Source organism: Plectropomus leopardus, chromosome 10, assembly GCF_026936395.1.
Source record: "Plectropomus leopardus strain MGB_pleo_1.0 chromosome 10, ASM2693639v1, whole genome shotgun sequence".
Classification (NCBI taxonomy): domain Eukaryota; kingdom Metazoa; phylum Chordata; class Actinopteri; order Perciformes; family Serranidae; genus Plectropomus; species Plectropomus leopardus.
In genome coordinates this window covers 11,259,626-11,281,117 of record NC_142185.1, presented here as the reverse complement: position 1 = coordinate 11,281,117, position 21,492 = coordinate 11,259,626, and the positions used below count along the sequence as shown (strand labels likewise).

Genomic DNA, 21,492 nt, shown 5'->3' with positions numbered 1-21,492 from the left:
AGGAATAGTCTGAAAAATAAAACTGAATTCATGTGTGTACATTCTGGTCATGTCATCAATAATCATGGCCAATATTCGTATTTCATAGGGCAACTTCTCAATAACGCAAAGTCATAACATCGTATGTCATGAATATAACATATCCAGTTTCAACAAATGAAGGAAAAATATGAAAATGTATTTTTATTGTAATAAAAGGGCCTAGTACCTGTTCGCGAATTGCAAAGGTCCCTCCTCGGCCGCCGTAATTACTATGGCGATTCAAACAACTGCTTGTTGCTGTGGTAACGCCGTTGCCAATAAACCGATGTCTAGTGACCGTTGTTTGCCGTGCTTTCATAACTAATATGGAATAGATAACAGTAGTTTGAAAGCGCTACTGTTTGGCGTATCAATGAAGGTAAGCGTACATTGTTCCGTTAGACCGACTGTGTTTAGTGAGCAAGAATTTGAGTTTGTTTAGCTGTCAGCTCTCCACTTCCTGTGTTAGCAAACAGCTAACTTTTTACGTTAATCCCAAAACACTCAGCGTGATCTTTGATTCAGTGTTTGCTTTTCAGATACCTCTCAGAGTGAGACTAACAAATGTGTCACCTGTGCCTAATTACAAATCCATAAGAGGACAGTAAATGTCAGGCAGCAACAAAAATGTTAATATTTTGAACCAATACGCTATGAAGCGACCTGATTTCTGTCATTTTCCAGCCATGTTAGCTGAGGCTCGAGGTCCAGGCCCCATGGCTTCAGGAGCAACTTGGAAGCCCTCCACCACTGGGAAGGATAGCAAAGTAACTTAAGTTTGCACTGCAACAGCTTGTCATCATCCTTGAACCACAGCAGTCTATGCCGAAATCGACAATTTACTATAAGGCTGTCCTCGCCTTATTTCTCCACATATTTACCTACAAAACAAACAAACAAATAAACACACAAAAACACACATACATACATACATACATTGAGTAAAGTAACTTACAGATACTACTTAATGATACTTGGTCGAACATGGTCAGAAAATTAATTTGGTAGAAGTTAAATTCACCTATTATGTTATTTGTGTAAAAGTCTTAAAGTATCTGCTATTTATTGTACTTAAGTATCAGAAGTGTTTTACAATATTAAATGTAGGCCTGCTTAAGTATAAAAAGTGAAAGTACAAGTAGACACCTTTTTTAGAATTATGAAGTGTGAATGATTTTTTTAAGATGTGTGCCACTCTAAAAAAAAATGAGTATATGTGATTTTTTGAAGTAAAGCATTTTTTTTCCATAATTTAAAGAATTTAAAGAACAAAATCCAGTTTTCCCCTCTCTCCCATTCCTTCATCCATCTATCCATCCTTTCCTCCCTCCCTTCTTCCTCCCCTCCTTCCCTGTTTTGTTGTAATTAACATGCTCAGAACAAATGTATTGGAGTAAAAGTATACATTTTATTTAGAAAATGTAGTGAAGTAAAAATGAAAATTGACAGAAATATAAAAGCTCAAGTTAAGTACGGATACCCATAAATACCTCAATACAGTAACAAAATATTTTAACTTTGGTACATTACAAAACTGTATTTTTTGTGTCAGTTATTAGTTGTGCTGACATGTGACATGTGACATGTGCAAAAAGGCTGTAGATTTATTAGTAACTCAGTTCCTTTTTTGTCATCTTCTTCTCATTATAATGTCTGCAATAAAAATGAAACGTTTTGCAGCATCTTCTGCAGTTTCTTGAAGAGTAATTTATCTTTGTCTGTTTCCAAAACTCCAATCTTCTGCATTACCCTGACCAGCAGGATCTGGGGATTCACCAGAGGCAACGGGATGGAAAACACCAGCGACAAGCGTCCATTCAAAGAAGCTGCTTCTATGGGTTGGAATTGAAGCCAGAGCTGGTCTGGGAGGACTGGGACCTGCGAAAAGAGTTCACCAAGACATTAGTGTTAAAGAATATTCACAGCAAGCTGCAAAAGCTACATGTCAGGTCTCACAAACGCACTCAAGTATTCGAACAAGTGCAAGTGTTAGGTTTTTGTTTGCCTCCAACCAATGCAATGTAAATTTGACAATCGTTTCTGATCATTGTCCTCTTTACAGGCCTCCAGTGTCCAAGTTTTTCAGCACCTCGATTTCCCAGATGATTGTCCTAAGCCCAGGCACTTCTTTCTCCATACCAGTCAGCTTTAGACCACTCCAGAGGGTAACACATAACAAAACTTTTACAGAATTGCATATAGTTATAGATCTTATCAGTATTTTGAAATAACTTTTCCTTTCAAGGATTTCAGTTATGTGCTGAATGTTTTCAAGATATAAATTTGCAGTCTCACCTTTAAAAAGGCTCAGTCAGGTTGAAATAATAAGGATGGAGTGGTGAGAGAGATGGGACAATAACAAAAAAAATGGATCTGAAAAAAATATAGTCCATTATTATTATTATTATTATTATTATTATTATCATTATTATCATTATTATTATGGTATTTGTTGAGCAAAAGAAAGTTGAGAACAAAATGATTTGTGGCACCACAAGAAACATATATGGCTTTAATAAGATGCAAGATAGTTTTTCATATAAATTTTAAAGAGATGTAACATGGTCTACCTCTCCTGTCCCATGTCTTCTGTCTGTGTTTGCATGTCTGTCTGACTGCTTGGATCAGTGTGAGTATGAAGACAGCATTGATTTTCAAGGGAGAGATGGCAGCTTCCAAGTTAGACTCCATGCCACCATCCCCTGCCATGCTCTGGAAGTGCCTGACTCTGTGCTGCTGCCACTCTGTGCTGTCGGAGACTCCTCCCACACTACTTTCCTGTTAAAAAATGTCAGGTACATTTGAGTATGTATTAGACTAATTCAGAACCGTAGGAGGGATGAATAACCTGGAGGGCAGGGTGCAGAGTGCTTTGTATGAATGTATTTTTAATGTTTGTGTGTTCATGAGATAAATTATGGCAAACTCTGTATGCCTTCCCCTTTCACTCCACTTTACTCCTGTTAATAAATCCCTCAAAATGTTTTTCTGTCTTCCTCATTTCCTGCCTCTTCCTACAGTAAACTCCACACATGCTTCCAGTGGGATTGTGCAGCCCCGTTCAATCTAAGCCCTGAGCTAGGCCTGTTGAAGCCTGGCCAGGAGTGTCACATAACTGTGGTCTTCCGACCACGAGAGGCACTAGTATACCAGCAACAGGCCAACTGCAGATTTGGAGAAGAAGGGGACAAGGCTGAGACCGGCTGCTCTGTGCTGCTGCAGGGACTGGGTACTATAACTATATTACTAAGATTAATAGTTCCACAGATTTTTACATGTGTTTATATGGATTTGGGAGGTAACCAACTTAACTTACTGGCTTTGAAAAAACAGGCAGACACATTAATTAGTACCATGTATGTATGATCAACAGCTAAACATTTGCTATTTGCGGCAGAATTTGTGAACTTTCCAAGTAAAACTCCTTAGTTATGTTTGTGAACATGCCTTGAATCTATATGGTCAAATAATATCTGACAGGACCTTCAGGCAAAGCACTTAAGCCGTTAATTTCCCAGAGCTGTTCTGCAGTCTCATACCTGCAAATTTGAGTAAAAGATTTGTGTGCCATATTTGTTTTGACTTTAATTGCAAATTTTATTCCTGATATACTGATAACATGCCTCTGCATATTATGGATGGAAACATATGGCAATTGGCTATATAGTTATTCTCTGATTTTTTTGTGAATACATATGCTGAAGCAACACTTTCTCATTTTTCTTGTCTTACCTCTGCTTTTTGTTTTAGCTAAATACCCATGTCTTCAGCTGAAAAATCCAGGTATCGTGGATGAAAAAGAAAAATGTTGTCCAGTTTTGAACTTTGGCTCTGTGGCAGTTGGCCAAAGTTTGCAGAAACACTTTGACGTCTTCAACCCCTCCCCTGTGAGCACTGCACAAAGATACAAAAAACAAATGTCCCCTCTCGATGATCCTCCCTCTCATTGCTGTTTGCACCTCTCTCTTACAGGTAACTGCATCTTTCTCTCTTTCACGACTGTCCAGTGGGATGCCTTTGTTGGGGACAGAGTTCAGCTGTGATGTGAGTAGGGGCAAGGTGGCGCCTGGTGGATCACTTCAGATTACAGTCACCTTTACTCCTGCTGAGGTGGATAGTGTCTCTGTCGAGTACTTATCTCTAAAATGTAGAGGGGCACTCAATAAAACCCGGCTCAAACTCACTGGAAACTGTATAGGTAGGTAACTTACAGAAAGGTACACGTACACAATCTAAAAGGATATTGTTTTGCAATTTTAGATAAATGTATACCCTGAAAATATATCTCTGTAAAGATAGGGGATATTTAACTATGCATCTGGAATTGTGTATAAAAGTATTTCTTTTGGTAACTAGGTCCCAAACTTTCCTTGTCCTGCTCTGTGGTGGACTTTGGCTGTGTTGAGGAAGGAGGAAGAGTTGAACAGACTGTGGAGCTGGTTAATTCTTCACCTGTTGAGGCTTTCTTCCAATGGGACCTTGACTGCAGTGGGCACAGTGTGTTCAGCATCCAGCCAGCAAGTGGCACTGTACACCCACATAGCCACACCAAACTGAAAGCAGTCTATAGGCCCACACAGCCTATTGTGCATCGCAGGAGAGTGGCATGTTTCATACTGCACAGGGTAGGAGCCTTTATTCAGATGCGTACTCAATCTTAGCTCACACACAAACATCATCAAGACTATTTAATCTACCTACCTGCTCTCCCCGGTAGGACCCGGTGTTCCTTGACCTGATTGGTACCTGTCACTCAGAGCTCCAGCAACCAGCCATACTGAAACCTGAGCACCTGGTTCTTTACAAACTCCATTGGTATGGCAGACAGGACCCATCAGACATGACCAGTGCCATGCAGCAAGATCCCGATGTACACTTGAACCAACAGGGAGTGCTCTGCCCCCTAGAGGAGGTAAAGTGCCAAAGGGGATGGAGTTATTTTCTCTTCAAAGAAAACATTTACTAACTTATGAACACTAGAAGTGCATTCCAATACTCAAACTATCACACTGTTTATTATGCCAAAAAAAGATGTTGTATATCCCAATAAATAGCGTGTTAAATCCAGTATGCTAAGAATACCAAAATGTCCTATTGCATCAAGTCGCATTTTGCAGTATGCAGGCTAGCCCACAATCCTTTACACAGCTGAGGATGAAACCGATCAACTGTGCCACAAGATGACAGCTTAACAGCTCTTTGACAGACGCTTGACAATTGTCAAATGCCACAATGACAGATGACCGGTTGATGATGATCAGTTGAATAGTAAAATTAGGAATATTGTGTGAGTGAACAAAATACTCATAAAGATCACCAACAACAAAAGAAAAAAAAATATGACAATGACATACAAACACATATGTCATTTCACTGTTGCGGATATAACATGCTAGAATCTACAATGTATGAAGTTGTAACTTAAAAGTTCAACATGGCAAAGTAACAACAGAAGAACTGTTGACCTTCGTTGGTGGTGTAGTATGTGTGTGCATTCTACATTTAAAACGATAAGAATCATTCTTTATTTAAAAAACTTGAAACATGGACTTGTAGTATGGCCATGGGTGATCTGGTGGGGAATATTCATCTCCATCTGCTGCAGTAGCAATTACTTACACCCCATAACCAAATACATCTACCTGCTGATGACTTTTTTACCTTTCTCTGCTGATGAGCTGCCCACTCTGTGTAGTACATGCACGAGATAGTTTTATGGGTATACCACTATGACAAACAAACCATATGCAGAACTGCATGATCACAGTTTATGTGCTTTTGCATTTCAGAAAAGAAAAAAAACATCTACTGACTTCAAACTTAATATAATAAGTAACAAGAGCATTCATAGAAATGTAGGGGAGTCAAAAGTCCACATTTGTCTTTAAAATGTAGTGGAGTTTAAGTAATAAGTTTCCACCCAAAAAATACCCAAGTAAAGTACAGATACTCAAAAACAGTACTTAAGTACAGTGCATAAGTAAATGTACTTCATTATTGTTTACCATTGCCAGTTTGAGTGCATACTGCATGCAACAGTATGTACTTTTAAGGGCAGGTTCCGTACTAAAAGTAAAATATGTGTATATATATACATATATATATATATATATGTATATATACACACACACACACACACACACACACACACACACACACACACATATATATATATATATATATGTATATGAGATTAGGCCCAGGTATCACAAGCAATGGTCACAGCATTTGTTTAATATTGTCTCCCTGACTCCTTTTCTCTGTTATTTTCTAGCAGTCACACCAGAGACCAGAAAGTACCAGTGTGGTGTCCACAGATCCCATTGGGGAATATTACCAATCCTGTTTGGGGTGCATGGACCCGCTCTTTTACAGTTCTTTATCGTCCCCACATGTATCCGTGGTGCCCAGTGAGCTGCTGTTTAATCACAAAACACCCTCCTCTTTGTCCTTTTCAACCACGTCCTTTCAACCAGTCTCTATCACAAACCACACCACGAAGAAACTCAGGTACCCCTGCTTGCTCTGGATTGTAGCTTCTCACTATGACACTATATACATTTGTTGCTACATAAAACATGACTGGAAATATCTTTTGTACAGTTTTTCTTGCTCCATATGATTTCTGTTGCATGTGATTCTGTTCCAGCCTGGTGTGGACTGCTGCCCAACACTCTCCATTCTCTGTCTCTCCATCATCATGGGACCTAGCTCCACTGAAGTCCACTTCATTCAGAGTGACCTATAACCCCAAGCAGCTCAATACTCTGCATGGAGCACAACTAGAGTGCTTTGCATACTATAAGGTAATGTTGTAGGATAATCTACAATTTAAAAAAAATCTCTAACACAAAGCCATAGTATCTTTCAATTTTGGATAAATGTCTCAAAACACCATTAAAATTCTATGGAAGCATACTGTTGTTTGTCTCTCTGTTGAGAGCACAACTATAAATATTCTTTTATCCTGTCCTCTTCCCTCTCTGGATGCTGCAGGACAATGATAACAGTGAGAAGCGACTGCTGTGTCCACCCTGGTGTGTGACTGTGAGAGTCATTGGCCACTCCTTTCAGCCAGGCAAAGAGCATTTCGTCCCATGCTGCTCCCTGAAGCCCCCTCAAGTGGTGAGACACAAGCATGAGAAAGAACACAAGTGATACAGTTTATCTTTCTCTACCTCTGTGTTTATTTTTTGTCTTTTTTAATAAACAGTAAAATACTTAAGGTGGCATTTATCATTTACCACTGAAAAGAAGATGGAGGCCTACTCAAACTACTGTAAAATTTTCCTTTGAAACCAGTACAAAGGAGATTTTATCATACACTAAGAGATAATACTCTGTAATTTTTTGGTCTTTCAAGGTGTTCCCTGCCTGTGGTGTTCTTTCCTGTCGGACGGTTGTCCTCCACAATCATGGAGACCTGCCCCTGACTTTCTGTCTGGACCACAGCTCAAACCCTGCCCTGGTGGAATCTGTGTCTGTACTACCGAGCTGTGGTTTGATCCCGCCTGGGAATCACCAAATCCTCACCCTCAGAACAACTCCCACAGAAGACAGTCCAAAAGAGGGGTTCAGCTTTCACCTTCAGCTCAATGCAGCTAAACACACAAAGGTATATACACTACACAGGAGCTCAAAGGACAAAAGCTATGGTCTCCCCTGCACCCACACATGCAGGTTATTTCATCTGTGCATCTGCTTCTGTGTCCTTTAGGAGCTGACAGTTGTTAGTGCGGTGGAAAAGCTGTGTGTGTCTCTGGAAGGCGACAACAGTTTATATTTCCAGCCAACAGCGTTGGGCTCTCGGACGCAGCGCTCTCACCAGATCAGGAACCTCAGCCGTTTACCTCTACGGTTAGTTGACATAATGGTTGTTGTGACATTTTTCAGTGTATTGTTTGTGGTCTGGAGTTAGCCCTGCATCATTAATCATGTTTACAGCTGGCTTTCTGTGATTGTCCTTTATGATAGATTCCAATGGAGCATTCCAGAGGCAGACCAGGACCTTATCTGTGTTCAACCAGATGCTGGTAAACTGCATCCCAGTGAGAGCTCAGTAAGAGACTGAAAGAGCCATACATACATTTATGCAAGCAGAGGCTATGCATTTGATTATTAAAAAACAAAATCTTAGTACCTGAGTTTATTTACTTTTTCATAAAACTCTTGTTTGTGACTGATTGATGTTACAGGTCCAGATATGGTCCTTCAGCCCACTGGAAGAAAAAACATACACACTTAAACCCACCCTTACCTTCTGGCCAATTGAGAGTCCTGGATTTGACAAGTCACACCTTGCCCTTCAAGTGGTGGCGATGGGCTCTAAAGGCTCAATAGAGGTGGGTGTGACATTTTGTGTGTGTGATTTTTGTGTGTATGTGCATGTACTAGAGCTTTATGTGAATTTTAACTAAAGTTCAAATGACTGTTGTCACTTGAGTCCCAAATTTGATGACTTTAGACTCAACTTGACAAAATCAAAAAAGAATTGCAACTTGACTTGGACTTTAACACAAGTGACTTGTGACCTCACTCAGACTTTAACCCGTTGACTTGAAAATACTTGAAGCTCAAAGATTAAAAAGCGTTTCATTTAAAAAGTATGCAATTAATCTGTTCTCACTTCCCGAATCAAGTGCTGTTCATTCCCAGCAAATTGACCCCTAATTCCCAACATCCACTTTATGTGAATCAGTCTAACGGCATCCTGTCAAGTTGCAGGAGAGAACCATGAGGAAGTAATGTTGCATTATTAAGTGCCAGTTGGAAGACACAATGCCAAAGATACAAAAACAATTTGCACTTTGTAAAATATGTGGGTCAAAATTTACAGATGGAGAGCCAACAACTTCAGACTTGGTCAGACATTTGAAGTTGCAGAAAATGGGAAGTCAAGACTAATATTGCAAAGTAAGCAAGCAATGAAAAACCTTCTTGTTTTTTGTAAATTTAATATATCATCAGTATGTTGTCTAAATGGGATAGTTTTGGCGAAAAGCACATTATGACGTGCTAAGGACTCAAAACCCAAAATTTAGGACTTTGGACTTGACTCAGGACTTGTCAGTTTTGACTTGGGACTCGACTTTAGACTTGTAATTTGCAAAACAATGACTTGATCCCACCTGTGACTGTTGCACTCATCTTTTGGAGTGTGAGTTATTCTTAAACTGAACCTAGTATAGCAGTGCGTGCATCTTTGTTTCCTCTGCAGGCAAAGAAAGCAGTCCTGGATGTAGGGGAGACTCTGGTTGGAAGCTATCGTTCTATTCAGATCCCTCTTGTAAACAACAGCCCCTGCTCTGTTTCCATTCGTCTCTCTGTAGAGCAGATTCTTCTGGATGAGGAACTTTCTTATGACTCTGAGACTGAGCCAAATGGTACTCTATTTTGTGAGGTTCTTGTCTTCATTTCCGTACTGCATTTACATGATCATATTTGATTTTAACTTGTAACACTGTCAGTAAGGCAAATGAATCATCACTGCGCAATCTGTCTGTCTTTTCTGCCCATCAAACAATTGCACCTTAGCAATACTGTGACCAATCAATCATTTAATTTGCTGACAATAAAAACATTTCCAACTCTTTGTATAAAAAGTCAGCAATGCCAGTGCTAAAACAGAACCAGTGCTGTGACCTCACCAGCTCTGACTTATGTAAAACTATTACTAGATGATGATAAACATGACAGTTAAAATAAAATGTGCTGCTGACCATAATAAAACAGAGATATAGTTGGAACAGTGTTGTGGACTAGCTGTGTCCTGTGTGGCCCTTTAGCCCTTCAGCTGGACTGTGAGAGGGGAACCATCGCCTCACACTCCGAAATGCTGCTGCGAGCCACTGTCAGACCACACAGGCGAGCCCAGTACCTGTGGACCATCAGCTACCAGATGCTGAATACCAGAGGTAGATAGAAAACACAAACACTACAAAACTATATATGTATTTATTCATATATATATGTGTCATTTTTTGATGTCTTGATACTCACTGCTCTCTCCCCAGGGTTTGTCTCATGCCCTCCCCAAGCAGCATGTGAAGTGCGTGCTCAGGGCGTGTTCCCCACCCTACAGGTCATCAATGCCTGTAGTGGTGGAAGTGTGGGCAGACTCAGCAAAGTGCACCAATGGAAACTCTTCTCACTGGAGAGCCTCAACGAGCACATGTTGTCCAACCCTTCCCCTGCAGAACTCACCTACAGAACTCCGACTAGCCACAGGTAAGTGGCAGATTATATTATCGCTCAACTAAACATTATCAGTGGAAACATTTATTTTATGAGAATAATACTTAAATATTTAAAGAGATATCCTTTATCTCCATTGTCAGGGTGTGGAGTGTGTATGATTTTGTCTTCTTTTCCTGCCTCTAGTCTGAGCAGTTCTCCTTCCATCTTTTCCAAAGCCATGTTGGACTTCAACTTTAGTGCCGCTCCCTTGAATTCAGAGCCCTCAACTGTCATGTTGATGTTTCACAACCCGGGCTCCCTCCCTGTAGACTGGTGAGTGAAAAGTCAGACTGTAGAGAAAACAATACATCAAAGGCATTCTATGCAGTGCAGTATAACAGACCAGACTGTTGTATACAGCAAATCATTTTAGAATTTTACTGATGACTGTGGACAGTAAAGTAGAGCTTGATAATTGCTGGACAATATGAATAAATGTTTAGTCATGGCCGGAGGCATTATGTTTTCTGGTTTTCCGTCTGTCCATCCGTCTGTCCATCCGTCTATCCTCCGTCCGTCCCATTTTTGTGAATGAGATAGATTGCTTTGAGGGAATTTCATCAAATTTGGCACAAAAATACACTTGGAATCAACCATTAACTTATTCGATTTTGGTGGTCAAAGGTCACTGTGACTTTGCATCTGTCTCAATTACGTGAACGCAGTATCTCAAGAACACCTTTAGGGAATTTCTTTAAATTTGTCTCAAACATCCAGTTTAAGTCATGCATGAACCAATTAGAATTTGGTGTTCATAGGTCAAGGTCACTGTAACCTTGTGTCCGTCTAATTCTCATGAAGGCAATATTTTAAGAAGGTCTCGGCAGAGTTTCCTCAAATTTGGCATATAACGTCCACTTGAACCTGGTTAGAATTTTGTAGTATAAAGTCAAAGGTAACTGTGACCTCACAAAACATGTTTTTAGCCATGACTCGTGAATTCATGTACAAATTATGACAGCATTTTGACAAAATAATGATAATGTGACATTTTGTCAAAAGATCAAAGGTCAGCTTTTCTGTGGCATCATAATATTCTGCGAAAACACTCGCATGTCCATTACATAACGTCATAACAGAAGGGAATGCATTTGGTCAGACACTGAATTGGTGACACTTATCTTCAGTGCCCACCTTAAAACTGAGCTGATTGTATAGATCTTCTGTGCTGCCGGGGGGAAGATTTGTGTGAAGCTGTAAGTGCACATTGACTGGTGTGCAAAGGCATATAAGCGAGGTTATTATTCTAGTTTTCTACTTATCTGTTTGATGTTCTGATTTTTGGTCTTCTCCTCAATATTAGGGCATTCTTGTTTCCAGAGGACCAACAGATAGAGTTGGAGTACTGGGCCGAGACCGGCGAATTTAGCAGCACTGAACTGTACCAGATGAAGGTCAGGCATGTCTGTTCTTTATATCAAATCAAGGAGGGATTTCAAATAAAACCATGTGATGGAAATTTACTGAGATTGTCACATTTTAAATGATCTGAAAAAGATACTGACACAAAGCACACACATCTTGATCACACCGACAGGTTCAAGACAATCATCTGTTCAGTATTACTCCCCGTTCTGGGACTTTGCTCCCTGGCCAGCAGAGGGCGGTACACTTCACCTACAGGTCAGAGATTATAGAAAGGACACAGCACAGAATGATAAATCAGATAGCAAGGATGTGTCACTTAAAATCAGATGACACTAATAACGTGATCCTAAAATGATCTAAATGTTGTCCTTCACAGCCATGACTTTGTTGGAACAGATCGGTTTCCTGTTGTCTTTAAACTCTCTTATGGCAGAGAGATCTTGGTAAGGAAAACATCCACATAAAGTTGCTTTAGGCTTATATTTATTCAAGTCCCACAAAACAGAAAATGCAAATTCCACAGTTCTTTCACTTCAGTGGTACTACTCCTGTATTGTCCCTTTTTATCTTGAGGGATGGAGAAATAAACTAACCCAATACATCACTAAGTATGCTGAATGGTAATATTTTTCCGGTTTTTAATTTCCACTCCACGTGCATGTGATGTTGTTTTGTGTGCAGCTGAACTTTCAGGGGGTGACGGTGGAGAAAGACAGACCATATCTACACTTTGCCTCCAAGCGACATGTCTTTACTTCTGTTACTGTTGGGGACTGTACTCCTCCGAGGCAGGTGTGCAATTTCTTTAACTTAAAAGCCTTTTAGGTGTGGGCCACTTCCAGTGAGCTGAAATATATTGCACTCAGGTTGATAGTATTATTCTTCATACATGAAATCGTATTCAGTATAACAGGTGACAGACTTCTCCTGTTATTTAACTTTCTCACTGGAATCAAAATAAAAATCTATTTCTGTTTCATTCATAGAAAGATAAAAGCATAAATTCAGTTTCTCCATTGTCCAATCCATTCATTGTCCACTGTTCGACTGGAATGTGCTCCTCTCTATTAAAAATACCTGTAAAATAACTGTTAACATTACAACCTGAGATTCTCTAAAAGGTTTGACAAAACCCAGATGACCTGCCATTTGCATATCTTTGCCTTGTAGATGTATGAACTACACAATGGCGGTGCAGTGCCAGTCCGTTACGAGGTGGACATAGCTGCATTGTCACAGCTTCAGGTGGACAACTTTAACCATCCAGTGCTGTGCTGCCTCAATCCAGAGGGAGAGGTCCTACCTGGGAGGACGGCCATGCTTGAATGGATCTTCTCTCCACTGGAGACTAAGCTGTACCACGTAAGGATCCAGCCATACTCCGTTGCCTTCTTACCACTGACAGTGGTAAGAAGGCAGCAGTGACTGTACCTCTGAACCTTTTATACAACTGATTTAGGCAGCTTTTATTCTAATTAATGTGTTTTCTCTGTAGCATTATAATTAAGTTCAAAGCAATTTAGAGATCAAGCAGGATCAGAAATTCGTGATGAAAAAGCACCAAAAATCGGTATACTTACTTTCACAGATCATCAATTAAACTATTTTTTATTAATTTTATTAAATATACCATAGCATTTATACAATTAGCCAAGAACTTAACTATACAACCTGTGATCATGTTTTCTTTGTGTATCATCAGATGGATATTCCTATACATGTCCAGAATGGAGACTCCACACTTGTGAGGTTTGAGGGTTGTGGGCTTTATTCTCCTACACCAGGTTCCACAAACCCATTTAACTGCGGTGATGCTGAAGCATCTGAACCCTTCGTCCAGAGGCTGCCCTTCCCAGGACAGGTGAGTGGTTTTCAAAATGAATTTCAATTTAGAGTGTTACGATGCAGCTCGTAAAGGTAAAGGGATGCAGAATAAAGACAGATGTTTTTTGTCAAATTATGTTATTTATGAACAGAAGTTCGGTAAATAGTTAGGATAAGTGACACAAACAAATGGGCTTGTGGGTGCTATTCAACTCAAATAAAGAAATTTAACCAAAAGAGGACTCTTGGAAATGAGAGTTACTAATCTTACCTAAACAAAATCAGAAGTGAAAATAAAACCTTAATATCTAAAATTGCTTAGAGGAAACTGAAAACAGAGATTTAAAAGCACCCCTGCACAAAGTGTTTCAAACTAAGCAAATTCTGCTTTATGTGCACTGTCGATATTTTTAGAAATCTACCCCTAGCCCAGTCCCCTGAATAGCTTAACGAGAACTTGTTTAGACTTAATACTACTTCAGTAGTATACAATATTACCAGAAACAAAACTTTTTTGCTCACATGTTGGTGAGCAAAAAAGTTCCAGTCACCTCAAACATTAGGCTGGCCAGGCATATGTAGAGTCGAGGTCCTGGGCTGCACCCCTGGGATTGGAGGAGCGGAACTGGATGCTCTAGTCAGGATCTACATCCCTGTTGAAGGCCAACACCTTAGCAGGGGGAGCCAGTCCGGTGCAGTGGACCACACATCCTGATCCTAAATGTCCATGTGTGTTTGTTTGTGTGTGTGTAGGTGGTATTTCTGTCTGAGGACAGTGTCTCTCTCGGCCACATCCCTGTGTGCTCACGATCTTCAAGAATCTTCTTCCTGACCAATGTGTCCCACAAAGACACTGTCCATTATACATGGGACCTGCTGCAGCAATGCAATCAGCAGGTATAGAAAGGCATTTAGTTCGTGAATAACATTTTATAAATGTGAATAAATTTTAACATTTTGAGGAGGAAACAAGCAGATCCTCTCTCTTATATATGTAGGTTGTATATCAGAGATTCTCTCATATTCATCTGTCTGGATGTTTTGTGTTGTGTCAGGTGGTGCAGATCCATCCAGAGCGAGGTAGTCTGTGTCCAGGGGAGAGTGCACTTTGTGTCCTTACCTTCACCTCTACTGACTACCCCACTATTTATCAGCTAGATGTCATCTGTCAGGTACCACAGTGGGAGTAGTGTAGATTTAAAGCTACATCAAGTAGCATGAGAGTTCTGTTTTTATTGAGACTGGTTAATTTAAATCCAACATTCAGTGACACTTTGGTCCTGGTTTTACAGACTTATTGAACTTTTCTGCAAAGATGACACATGTGGTTATTTCTTTCTAGGTTACTCAGGAGGCTGCACTGACCAGGTATCATGATGCATTGCAGCATTGGGAGGAAGAGAAAGAGAGACAGCAAGATGAATTCACTATCACGGACAAAAGTCTTACAGAAAGTCAAGGACTTCTTATAAACAAGGTCCTTCTTCACATTTAATGCCATAGTTTTGTCATTGACGTAACAGTCTTTGTTCACCAATTTACTCTTTGTCTTTTTACAGGAACTTGTAGCATCTCCAGTAAGAAAAGGGCCACCCCTCAGGAAATACAAGGTGGTTTTCATTTGCTGTATATATAAGGACTGTCTTATGAATGAATATAGTACTCACATTTATTTATAGACACTCAAAAAAAGAACATTTGATATTTTATGAAGTATGGCTTCATTTTGATTGTACATTTGTGTTTCACTCTTTCTCCTCTTCAGACTCTTCCTCCTATCAATGGTGGTAGTGAAACAGTGGGCACAATATGTACCAAGCTAACAAGAGCTGAGCGGCGGGCACAGCGGCAAACAGCAAAAGCATGGAGATTCCCAGAACTCCCTCAACCTACTCTGCTCCATCTTGAGGTTACAGCACACTCCCACGGGCTTCTGGAGTACCTTCCACACTTCCCCGACCAGTTCAATAAGCACTATAGGTAAAGCATTCTTACACAGTTCACACTTCACAACCACAAAAAAAAGACTGATCTTTAAAGCACATCTTTTATATAAGAATTCCTTTTACTTTTAAAACTTACTTAGGAATTAGGAAACAAGTTGTGACTCCTGTAAAGCAACCAATGGAGCTTTATCTCCATTCTACATGTGTAATAGCAGAAACATTTGTATCTGTGCTGTCCTCCTAAGATGCCATCAGTTAGTCAAGCCCCGACAACCTGAAACAACTTCTTCAAGCACATCCCTCCCTGCTGGGCCGCCTTCCCCATTATGTGGTCCTTTTAGAGACATCGTAAAGCACATACTGACTTCTTTGCTCAGGTAACACTTACACTGACACACAGATATATGCAGCATGCGACTAACATTCAGATCCAGCCTGACCTACACACTGGATTCATTTAACATGTTGTGCCTCCACAGTGGGGCTAGCCATGGCCAGAAGCATTATGTGTTCGGATTTGCAGTCAGTCTGTCCATCCATCTGTCCATCCCAATCTTATAAAAGCTATTTCTCAAGAATGCCTTGAGGGACTGTCTTCAAATTTGGCAAAAATGTCCACTTGGACTCAGTGATGAACTGATCAGATTTTGCTAGTCAAATGTCCGGGTCAATGTAGCCTTGACCTTAAGACCTGAAGGGTATTTCCTCAAATTTGGCGCAGCTGTTCACTTGAACTCAACAATAAACTTAGTAGATTTGGTGGTTAAAGGTCAAGGTCATTGTGAGCTTGTGTTTGTGTTTGTCAGAGGTTACTGTGATCTCAAAAAACATTTTTTTGGCCATAACTCAAGAATTCAAACACTAATTGTAACAAAAAAATACACAAAGGTCTTAAAGAATAAAATGAGGAAGTTATGGCATTTTATATCCGAAAGGTCAAAGGGTAACTTCAGTGTGGCCAATATTTAATGTCACAACTGAGGCTGTCTGGTTGAAGATGTGTGTGAAGCATTCAAGTTTTAGCGTTTTTACATTCTTTGTAGCAACATCCATATTTAAAACACTGTCGACTGTCATTGCTACATATGCAACTGCAACTTTATTGGTTTGGGAAGGCAAACAACCTTGTTGCAGTCATTCTCATTTGATATTAGATGGAACTTTAGGATTAGTTTTGTGTAGATGGATGGATTTAGTTATTTTAAGGGCACTTTAACAAGAACTTGTCTATTTTTGTGTGCGTGTGAGTGTGTGTGTGTGTGTGTGTGTGTGTGTGTATATTAATGTGACTCTCCCTTGCTCCTTTTCTAGGGACATAATAGATGATCCAGCCTTCACCCAATCTCTGATTTCTTATCAATTTAAACCCACCCCCGACTGGCCTCGTAAAACTAGTCATTCTCAGTGCCCCTTATCCCAATCCTCCCTCCCTCCCCCTCCCTGTTCCACATCATCTAACTCTACACCCCAACCTCAGGTTCTCTTGAGAAGGACATTGACTGGGCAGAGACAACAGCACAACAAAGTGGACAGTGAGGGAACTGCAGGATATTTGAGAAACTGGCCCCAAACACAAAACACACCATGCACTGAACATGTGCCTGCTGACATGAGGGAGGATGTTTTGCTGAACACCCTCCAGAACCTGATGATGGAAGCCGTTAGAGGAGAGCTTGTCCTCACAGCGCACCCCCGCACTGTTATCTTGCCACCTGTTTCTACAAGGTGAAGACACACATTGTACAATAGCTCTGGCAGTGTTGCCTCCCTCCCTTGTTTATTGAAATAAAATATGGTTAACATATTGGCAGAAACGTCCAGAACCAGAAAGCGACATTGCCTTTTTTTTCGACATTGTAAACTATGAGGTATCTCTACAAGCTATAATATGTTGTTTTCAGCCATTTTTTTGACATCTCAAAATTTGATGTTTTTTGACATACTATACTTTGTCATTTTTGGATGCCAGCCTACGGCTAGGACAACCAAGGGCACGGAAGGAGCAGCAGGGCCTCCAGCTGAGCTGAGAGATGTGGACTGTGGATGCGTTCCGAATCGCATACTTTTTCTTTTTACTTTTAGTAGGTACTATGGCTGCCCTTGCAAAGTATGTACTGTTGCATGCAGTATGCACACAATCAGGACATACTACTTCTTCATAATACTGCAGCCTGAACTTTGACCCTCTTTCTTATATAACTATTACCATGGAGATGAAACAAATCGCCATTAGCCATCTCAACAGAGATGGAGGTTAACATGGAGAGCTCTGCAATTGTTACTTAACGTTTAACTTCTAAGTTATAACCGCATACACTGTGGATTCTTACAGTATATATTCATTTTTATTAGCCTATGCATTTCTCTGATATTGTTATTTTCATATATTTTTGTTATAAAAATAAATGAATTTTTTTTATAAATATATATTGGTATAATTACCATGTGCCTGGTCATCAGTCATTTGAATACACTGTCATCCATCAGTGCGGCTTCTGTCAGCTGTCAACCAGCTGTCAAGATGTGATGAATCTGCATCTGCGCAGAGGATTGTGGGTAACAATAGCCAGAAAAGTATGCTGGCTTGCATACTGCAAAATGTGGTCAGGTGTAGTATGACATCCTGGTATTTTTTGGCAGACTGCATTTCACATACTTCGTATTGGGGCATACTAAATCTTTTTCTGGCATACTAAATAGTATGGAAGTATTAGTATTGGAAGGCAGGGATAGTATGTCCCAATACAAAGTATGTGAAATGCAGTATGCCAAAGCCATGCTTTTCTGGCAATTCTGACCTACAATCCTCTGCGCAGCGGATGGTACGTCACATACGTCACGGTGTGTCATGTGTTATAAACAAAGCCGAGAGAGCACAAACTTGTGACAGCTCACTGACAGATGACAGTCGGCTAGATGTAATAACAGACACCACAATGACAGATGACAGCACATTTAAGTGTAAGTAGTAATAATATTTTGCAACTCATGTGTACAAATATCTTAATATACTATCGCTGCACGAAGCTAAATGGATAAATGAGTCAAAAAATGTCAACCAGTATTTGAACGAATGTTACCTTAGAATGGCTTAATATGTCTCAATTGTATGCATACTGCATACATACTGTAAGAGCAACTGCAGTCAGCTAACTACGTTAAGAGAAGAGCCCTTGTTTTTTATGTGTTTCGCTTTGTTTATTTCATGTATTTCTTTATTTGCATGGATGTTCTTTGTTTTTGTGTTTTGTTTGCTGTGGATTACGTTTATTGATTATTATGGAACTAAATTTTATCTGTTGAAATCTGCGACTAATAGACTCAATCTTAGTTCAGAATCTGGATGTAATAGGAAGTTAATACATACAATTTGCTGACCCAATTTCCCTCCCACTTTTTTCGTCAGTGGAGGACGCCATCAGGCTGCGAGAGGCAGACAAACTTTTATAGACACTGTTTTATCCTTTTTTTAAAAATCTTTTTATTCCATTTTAGAGCTCAGGACTTTTCTCATTTTTTAGCCTGCTCTTAACTTGCACATTAGTTTTTAATAAATTAAACCATTTCCTGTAAATCCCTGTCTGCATGTTGTTTTGGGTCAGTGTTGCTCCCCAAAAGAAGACCACTCTGTCACCACTTACACCTGTGACGTATGTGTATGTAGTTATGTATGTGTGTGTTTCTATGAAAGTATATGTATTTACACTGTTAAAAAACACATAACAGTGTAACTCCAAGTCAATCACACTTCTGGATATCAAGGTGTCCACTAAGGAAGCAATAATGGTTGTGAATCAGTTTCACCTGCTGTTGTGCAAATGGGACAACAGGTTGAAAGGAGCGGCAATTAGCAAGAAAACTCCTATTAAGGACTGGTTTTGCAGGTGGTTGCCACAGACCATTTCCCTTTCCTCATCCTTTGTGGCTGATTCTTGGCTAGTTTTGCATTTTTCCAGTGCCCTTGCCACTCAGCACAGTGTCAAGAGCGTGGAGGAGATAACAGGAGACAGGCCAGTACACCAGGAGAGGTGGAGGGGGCCGAAGCAGCAGAACCATTATCTGCTCCTTTGTTTAAGGAGCAACAAATTTGATGTTTATTTACATTCTATACTTTGTTGTTTTCGGCCATTTTTTCAACATGCTATATCATGATGTTTTTGGTTTTTTTTTGACATAGTATACTGCAGAGTGTCTCTACGAGTTACAGTATGTCATTTTTAGCCATTTTTTTGACATGTCAAAATTTAGCCATTCTAAATCGCATGTCTACAAGGTATTAGCTATTTTTGGGACATGTCAAAATAAGACTTTTTTGCCATACTATAGCATGCAATTTTTTTGGCCATTTTTTCAACATGCTAAATTATGACATTGTTAGCCTTTTTTGGCCTTTGTTTCAACTTTTTATAATATGACACGTCTCTACAAAAGATAATATGTCATTTTCAGCCATTTTTGGGACGTATTGAAATTTGAAATTTTTGCCATACCATAGTGAATATGACGTTTTCGACCTTTGTTTCCACTTTGTATACTATAACGCATCTCTGCATGCTATAATATGTTGTTTTTAGTCATTTTTGGAACGTGTCAAAATTTGTAATTTTAGCCATACTATAGTATGCGATTTTTGGCCATTTTTTCAACATGCTAAATTATGACATTTTTGGCTTTTTATGACATTTGTTTCCACTTTGCGTACTATAATGCGTCTCTACAAGCTTTAATAAGTCGTTTTTAGTAATTTTTTGGACTTGTCAAAATTTGACATTTTTTGTCATAGTATAGTATGCAATTTTTGGCCACTTTTTCAATATGTTAAATTATAATGTTTTTGGCCTATTTTGACTTTTGTTTCCACTTTGTATGCTATGATGCTTCTCTACAAGCTATAATTTGTTGTTTTTAACCATTTTTGGGACGTGTCAAAATTTGACATTTTTGCCATACTATAGTATGCGATTTTTGGACATTTTTTCAACATGCTAAATTATGACGTTTTTGGTCTTTTTTGACCATTATTACCAATTTACATATTACAACGCATCTCTACAATCTTTAACATGTCGTTCGTAGCAATTTTTGGGACATGTCAAAATTTGACATTCTTCCCACACTATAGTATGCGATTTTTGGCCATTTTTTCACCATGCTAAATTATGACTTTTTCAGCCTTTTTTGACCTTTCTTTCCACTTTGTATACTATAACGTGTCTCTGCATGAGATAATATGTTGTTTTTAGTCATTTTTGGAACATGTCAAAATTTGACATTTTTGCCATACTATAGTATGCGATTTTTGGCCATTTTTTCACCATGCTAAATTATTACTTTTTCAGCCTTTTTTGACCTTTCTTTCCACTTTGTATACTATAACGCGTCTCTGCATGACATAATATGTTGTTTTTAGTCATTTTTGGAACGTGTCAAAATTTGTCATTTTAGCTATACCATAGTATGAGGTTTTTGGCCATTTTTTCAACATGCTAAATTATGACGTTTTTGGCTTTTTTTGACATTTGTTTCCACTTTGCGTACTATAATGCGTCTCTACAAGCTATAATATGTTGTTTTTAGCCATTTTTGGGACATGTCAAAATTTGACATTTTTGCCATACTATAGTATGCGATTTTTGGCCATTTTTTCACCATGCTAAATTATGACTTTTTCGGCCTTTTTTGACTTTTTTTCCACTTTGTATACTATAACACGTCTCTGCATGACATAATATGTTGTTTTTAGTCATTTTTGGAACGTGTCAAAATTTGTCATTTTAGCCATACTATAGTATGTGATTTTTGGCCATTTTTTCAACATGCTAAATTATGACGTTTTTGGCTTTTTTTGACATTTGTTTCCACTTTGCGTACTATAATGCGTCTCTACAAGCTTTAATAAGTCGTTTTTAGTAATTTTTTGGACTTGTCAAAATTTGACATTTTTTGTCATAGTATAGTATGCAATTTTTGGCCACTTTTTCAATATGTTAAATTATAATGTTTTTGGCCTATTTTGACTTTTGTTTCCACTTTGTATACTATGGCGCTTCTCTACAAGCTATAATATGTTGTTTTTAGCCATTTTTTGGACTTGTCA

At 39.2% G+C, this 21,492-nt stretch overlaps 1 protein-coding gene across 3 annotated transcripts; it reads left to right on the top strand.

Moving 5' to 3' along the window:
- The first annotated feature begins 19 nt into the window (after nucleotides 1-19).
- On the top strand, nucleotides 20-18,969 carry cfap65 (cilia and flagella associated protein 65). 3 transcript variants are annotated; one of them, XM_088083036.1, is made up of 35 exons: nucleotides 20-400; nucleotides 706-788; nucleotides 1,780-1,970; nucleotides 2,084-2,186; nucleotides 2,650-2,816; nucleotides 3,042-3,250; nucleotides 3,772-3,908; nucleotides 3,994-4,219; nucleotides 4,378-4,646; nucleotides 4,739-4,933; nucleotides 6,299-6,531; nucleotides 6,671-6,827; nucleotides 7,018-7,146; nucleotides 7,385-7,636; nucleotides 7,739-7,878; nucleotides 7,996-8,080; nucleotides 8,217-8,363; nucleotides 9,239-9,404; nucleotides 9,807-9,935; nucleotides 10,035-10,248; nucleotides 10,402-10,530; nucleotides 11,561-11,651; nucleotides 11,795-11,880; nucleotides 12,002-12,068; nucleotides 12,307-12,417; nucleotides 12,796-12,987; nucleotides 13,328-13,486; nucleotides 14,203-14,346; nucleotides 14,505-14,621; nucleotides 14,792-14,926; nucleotides 15,009-15,059; nucleotides 15,215-15,429; nucleotides 15,641-15,772; nucleotides 16,707-17,120; nucleotides 17,365-18,969. In XM_088083036.1, the coding sequence occupies exons 2-35, from the start codon at nucleotides 708-710 to the stop codon at nucleotides 17,420-17,422; spliced, it is 5,331 nt and encodes a 1,776-aa protein (XP_087939162.1). In that variant the 5' UTR covers nucleotides 20-400; nucleotides 706-707; the 3' UTR covers nucleotides 17,423-18,969. The 3 variants fall into 3 exon arrangements, with proteins under 3 accessions (XP_087939162.1, XP_087939161.1, XP_087939160.1); XM_088083035.1 differs by having other exon boundaries at nucleotides 23-400; nucleotides 1,783-1,970; nucleotides 6,296-6,531; XM_088083034.1 differs by having other exon boundaries at nucleotides 23-400; nucleotides 6,296-6,531.
- The last annotated feature ends 2,523 nt before the right edge of the window (nucleotides 18,970-21,492 follow it).